Raw genomic sequence first — 6,491 nt, forward strand, 5'->3', positions numbered from 1 at the left:
TCCTCACATCCACTTTCCTGCCTTTTCCCCATAACCCTTGATTCCCCGACTAATCAAGGTTCTATCTCTGATGAAGATATACTCAAAACGTTAGCTTGCTCTCTCTCCATGTAATTTCTAGCATTTTTTTGTTTTCGGTACAGATTCCAGCTCTGACAAGGATCTATCTATCTCAGTCTTAACTATACACACGGACTCTGCTCCTAGAGCTCCTAGTGTGGCCATCCTATTCATCCATAAAACAAATCTTAATTTCTCATTTATTACCTCAGCTAGGTACGAATTGCCTACATTTGCAATTTTGGTCCATAGCCAACCCTCCAACAGCCACAACATTTTCCTATCTACTAAGTATGATTGTAACCAGCGGAGAGCTTTCTCCCTGAACCCCCTTCACTCCAGGTTTGCTGGGGCTCCTTGAAACCAGACCTGGTCAAATGTGGCCTTGATGTTAAAGGTAGTCAGTCTCACCTCATCTCTGGAATTCACATAATCTTGACATTACAGTCTTTCAGTCTTTCCCAACTAGTAATTTATTTTCCACTAAATGCTCTCTGTCTCTCCTGTGCCTAATTGGACCACCATGCAGAGTGCCAACATTGTGTACCATCCAACAGACGCACTGCAGTAACTCATTGAATCTTTTTCAACAAAGAACTCAGTTCTGAAAAAGTGTTATACCAGGTTCGACACATTAACTCTCTGTCCAGATGCTGTCAGACCTGCTGAGTTTCTCCAGCATTTTCTGTGTTTGCTAAGTAACATCTCCATTCTATTTTTCCTAAATTCTTTTCCTGAGGATATGTGATTGGAATCAGAGAGGTGTTTTGCATTTCACCCTTGGTGCATATGATGTCAACCCACAGACATCTCAAAACAGTTTCTTTTCGGTTGTTGCAATTTCGCAATTAATTTCCAAATTCAAAACGCCTAATTTCTCTTGGGAGGCTCACATCAATTATAAATGTCTCACCCACTTAATGTGGAGTAGTGTATCTTACCAAAATGCACGGTGCACCAGATGGTCTGCTCTTTGCAATCTATTATCCCATCCTTGCAGCTATCGGGGTCCCAGGTACGGTACTGGAATTTGTTGTATGTTTTGAAAGTCATTTTGATTTTAGCTGCCTCAAAACAAAATTGCTATGATCACGAGTCTGTTTTGTGTAACTCCTTCCCTTTCAGCGTTATAAAGTCTTTCCTGGAAAGATACTTGCTTTGAACATATTAATGTACCTCTTCAGCTTCAATTCTATCATTCAACTATACCATTGCTTTGGATATACTAATATTTCTCTCTTTTAACTGAATATTTTATTGACTCGTGCATAACAGTTTGCTGCCTATAACAGCATTCCCTTTAAAATATCATCCAATGTACTCTTTCTACAGTGAATCATATATCTCCTAATTGGGTTTGCAATTTTTTGAGTTAATGTGTCAAGTTTTCTCTTCAGTTGTTTCCTTTATCATTCTTAATAGTGTGACTGCAGATGTTTTTCCAAGTTTTGAGGCACCAATTTGAGTGAATGATGACCACCAGCTACAAGTCAACATTGTGTCACTTGTAATGTGTGTGATGATGCTGTCACTTTAAGAGGTTATTTTCTCCTGTTTTTTTTTTGAAGAGAGGCTGGAAGACAGAGGTAACAAACTAGCTACTGAAGACAGCTAAATAAACAGCTTGAGAGGCCTTGGGGTTTTTTTTAAGTTAGAACAATGGAATCAGCCTGTATAAGTGTGGCCAGGTCTCACAGATCAGGATTTCTAGTATTTTAAGCGTTAAGCAGCAAGAAGCCATTGGGTTAGAGCTTCAGGGAATGCCTCTTCACTGGTATTCTCTCTGAACCTTCTCTTGAGATTTTCTTCTCCTGCACTGGAGAACTGCATGTAAGAATCTGTGTCAGCATTTGCTTTTTTGCCTAGAGATATGATTTTGGGATGTAACGATATTGCAACAGTTAATTAGTAATAGTTACTGTATCTGTTATTCAGTTAAGACTTCCACTGGTGTTGTTATTCTAAATTCCTGTCTTTTGTTTGTATTTACCTATAGTGTTTAAATAGACTGTACTTTTTATTAATGTTTGACTTGTCGCATCGCATCTAGAATATGGCAATTTATATCTACATTAAAAATTAGAAAAAGTTAAGGTCTAGGCCACCTTCTTAAAAACCAGAGACATGCAAAGGTCTCTGGTTTGCGATCTTTCTAAATTATAAGCAATATGTTCCATGTTGGAATGGTGAGCACTCTGGGCTCTGAATCCAGTCACTTTCATCCAAATTGTGGTGGAATCCCATTTCTTCCTAACATGGTGACTGAGGCAAAGGACCATCGAGGAATTGTGCCCTACAGTTCTGGGTTGGTTTGCCACTCTCATCGTCATAGCAAAGGATCATGTTATACAGTGTTAGCAACCTTTGAGTCAGAAGTTCAAGTCCCAGTTTCCCTGTACATATCTCACAATCTATCCAAACAGGTTGATTTGAAATAATTATGAAGGGAAACATGTTGACACTGGCATTGAGTAGAGTTCTGAAGTATCCACATGTAATGTTTCTCACTGAAATGGAAGCTAAAATGCAGTGAATATTAGCTTCTGGTGTTCAACTTCATTGTCTGGAACACAGGAACGTAACCAATGAAATGTAAAGCAATACAGTGACTAAGAGGCCCATCAAGTCTGCTCCAGCAAAAATTACTCGAAATCTACACTGACCTCACTTTCAAACCAACAGCCTTGAATGTAATAGCATTACATTTGCTCATCTACATCCTTTCTTTGCAGGTTGTGAGGTTCCCCACCTTGACTACGCTCCCAGGCACTACATTCCAGACCTTACCGCCCTCTGGGTGAAAGAAAATTGTCCTCAGAACCTCTCTAAATCTCCTACCTTTTGTGACAGGTTTACATGTTGGATGAGAGTGGAAGAATATTCAATATAATGATCGTATTAATTCCTTGTTTGTTGCAGCCAAGACGTAGCTATATCTCAATGTTATGATCACTATTTATTGCTCGACCTAATATTACATGCCTCACATGAAGTCACAGTGCTCAGGGGATTAAAATTTCTCAGCTGAAGATAACAACTGACGACAGTGAAATGATGTTATTTTGTGGAAAATTGTTGACAAAATTGTGTGCATATGGAACAATGTAGGGCCACTTTATTTATAAGTTTTATTTTTCTCAGTACCACATAATGCTGGGTTTCCATTCTCAGGTATCTAACTCCATTCCTGGTTCAGTCTCAGCTTGATCTTCAAAGTGACCTGTGACGGATGGTTTCTGAGTGAACATTGTTAAGGCCATACCAAGGCAAGGTTCTGAATTGTTCCTGCTCTCAATCTTTCCTTAAGGAGTTATCATTAAGTGGTATCCTTCCTAAATGTGTCTAAAAGATGTAATTCAATTTACATGATCAACTGAGCAAATACCTTATCCTGATTCTCCTGTGCAACTCCAGTGGCAGTGCTGCTTACATGGTATGTCTGTATCTGAATGAGGTAAAGATGAAGTTGTCATTGTCCTCCTAGACCATGAGGCTGCTGTCGAGTTTGAAAGAAATGATTGGTGCTGGTTTAATCTGAGGGTCACCATGTTTCAGGCAAAGGGAGAGGGTGAGAAGGACAGAACTTCATGGTAAACTGAGCCGGTGCAGGAACTTTACCCACACTATTAGCACTAACTTGCATCACAGCTCAGTCACCCAACAAAAAGATCTAAACAATCTGGACAAGATCTCATAATCTGTTTGCTCATTTATGTAACTGAGACTTAGAGTTGGGAATCAGGAGGACTGCGGTAAATTTCTCCTGAGACTTCACCAACATTGCCAAAGCAAATTCAGAAAACCATAATCACACCCACATTGTGTTGTAGACTTTAGTTCATCAGACTGAATAATGTCGATAATAATATCGCAATTTAATGAATGAAAGTGAATGTGCCAGATTAGATTTTAAATGGTGGTCACTACATTTCAGCTTCTACTTTAATGTTTTTTTGCCAATGTTATTTTCTTACCTAAACCTTCAATGCATTTATGTTCTTATCCATAACCTTCAGATTTAACATGAACAATATTATATAATTTCACATTGTGATATCTATCCTCTATCTATGTTTGTCTGGTTGATTGTTTTAATCAAAAAATTACTGTTGATAGAAATGGGATTTGGTTTTGTTATTAGGTACCAGATATTAAAAGTTCAAATAAAATTATGATAATGAGACTTTATTTGAGGAGTCAAATCTTATGGTTCTGTTCACACTGTCTCACTCACTATTCCATTTCCATCATTCTCCGGATTGTACATATTTTTCATATTGCAGCTAACTTGGCAGTGATTGTGATCCTATCCAGAGGAAGGTGCGGTCTCTCCAGATGCATCACTTACTACCTTGTATCGCTGGCAGCGACAGACCTACTTGTCATTATTACAGCGGTTATATTGAACCGTATTGTTGGAATTTACTTCCCTTTCAGCGTTCTGTATGTTACCCCAGTCTGTAGTGTCAATTTTGTGCTAATGATTGGAAGCAGGGATTGTTCTGTCTGGGCAACGGTCATATTCACTATTGATCGTTTTGTGGCCATTTCTTGCCCAAAATTGAAGACACGATATTGCACAGAGAAAGTAGCAGCTGTGGTTATAGGGGCAGTTTGCGGAATGAGCTGTTTCAAAAATACATTCCGGTATTTCATATATGAACCATTATATACAGTCGGTAATGTACCATGGCATTGCAAAATTAAGTCCACATTTTATAATTCACCTGTATGGGTTGCATATCATTGGATTGATAGCATTTCAACCCCTTGTCTCCCATTCGTTTTGATCTTACTGCTCAATGCTGTGACTGTCAGACAAATTCTAAAGGCCATTCGAACTCGCAAAAGACTCCTTGTTGGCAAACAGGCGGAAAATCTGAATGACACAGAGGTGAACAATCGGAGAAAGTCCATCATCCTGCTGTTCTGTATCTCGGGCAGTTTCATCCTGTTATGGCTGCTATTTGTGTTAACATTTCTCTACGTCCGAATTAAAAACGTTCGTTATTTCTCGGGTTCCAATTACAATGAGTCCAATTTCAACCTGGAAGAAAGTGGGTATATGCTTCAGATCTTAAGTTCCTGTATAAACCCATTTGTTTATGCAGGGACCCAGAGTAAGTTCAGACATGAGTTAAGAAGTGGCATTAAATTTTCAATCAATTTCATTGCAAAAATGTTTAAATCTTGACATATAATAAACATTTCATGGAATAAACTTCATCCTGTTACCTTCCAGTTGGTGCTATAAAGAGACTGTACTGTACAAGGGGTTCCAATTTAAATATTTCTGACTTAAGAAGGCTTGTGCTTATGAACACAATCTCATTCACAGGTATAATTTTAAAGACCCAACAACTACTAACAGCTCCTTCATATTTTCCACAAGACCATAAGACCATAAGACACAGGAGCAGAAATTCGGCCATTCAGCCCACCGTGTCTGATCCACCATTCAATCATGGCTGATAAGTTCCTCAACCCCATTCTCCCACTTTCTCCCCGAAACCCTTGATCCCCTTGATAATCAAGAGCCTATCTATCTCAGGTTTAAATGTACTCAATGACCTGGCCCCAACAGTCTTCTGTGGCAGTGAATTCCATAGATTTACCACTCTCTGGCACTCTCTCCATTCTAAAAGCTCTCCCCTTTACTCTAAGTCTGTGCCCTCGGGTGACTTCAGACTTCTAAATTTTCTCCCCATTTAGAAAATAGTCCATGCTTTTATTCTTCTTACCAAAGTGCATGACCTCACACTTTCCCATGTTGTTCTCCATCTGCCACTTCTTTGCCCACTCTCTTAACCTGTCCAAATCCTCCTGCAGCCTGCCCACCTCCTCAATACTACCCGTCCCTCCACCTATCTTTGTATCATCTGCAAAATTAGCCAGAATGTCCACAGTTCCTTCGTCTAGATCATTAATGTTTAAAGTGAAAAGTTGTGGGCCCAACACTGACCCTTGCGGAACACGACTTGTCACCGGCTGCCTTCCTGAGAAAGACCCCTTTATCCCCACTCTCTGCTTTTTGCCAGACAGCCAATCTTCTATCCATGCTAGCACCTTGCCTCTAACACCATGGGCCCTTATCTTACTCAGTAGTCTCCTGTGTGGCACCTTGTCAAAGGCCTTCTTGAAGTCCAGGTAGATAACATCCATTGGCTGTCTTTGGTCTACCCTGCTCATAACTTCCTCAAAGAATTCTAGCAAATTTGTCAGGCATGACCTCCCCTTGATGAAACCATGCTGACTTTGCCCTATTTTACCATACACTCCCAAATATTCAGAAATCTCATGGATTTCTTGCAATGGACTCCACAATCTTACCCACGACCGAGGTTAGGCTAATCGGCTTGTAATTTTCCGTCTTTTGCCTTACTCCCTTTTTAAACAGGGGTGTCATGTTAGCGATTTTCCAGTTCTCTGGG

General features: G+C 39.7%; 1 protein-coding gene across 1 annotated transcript; it reads left to right on the forward strand.

Annotated features, from left to right (window-relative positions):
- The first annotated feature begins 1,005 nt into the window (after positions 1-1,005).
- On the forward strand, positions 1,006-5,254 carry LOC125487795 (probable G-protein coupled receptor 139). Its single transcript, XM_048620058.1, has 2 exons — positions 1,006-1,075; positions 4,344-5,254. Exons 1-2 carry the CDS (start codon positions 1,006-1,008, stop codon positions 5,252-5,254), a joined length of 981 nt encoding a protein of 326 aa, XP_048476015.1.
- Positions 5,255-6,491: the final 1,237 nt, after the last annotated feature.

This window comes from Rhincodon typus, chromosome 45 (assembly GCF_021869965.1).
Source record: "Rhincodon typus isolate 14 chromosome 45, sRhiTyp1.1, whole genome shotgun sequence".
Taxonomy (NCBI): Eukaryota; Metazoa; Chordata; class Chondrichthyes; order Orectolobiformes; family Rhincodontidae; genus Rhincodon; species Rhincodon typus.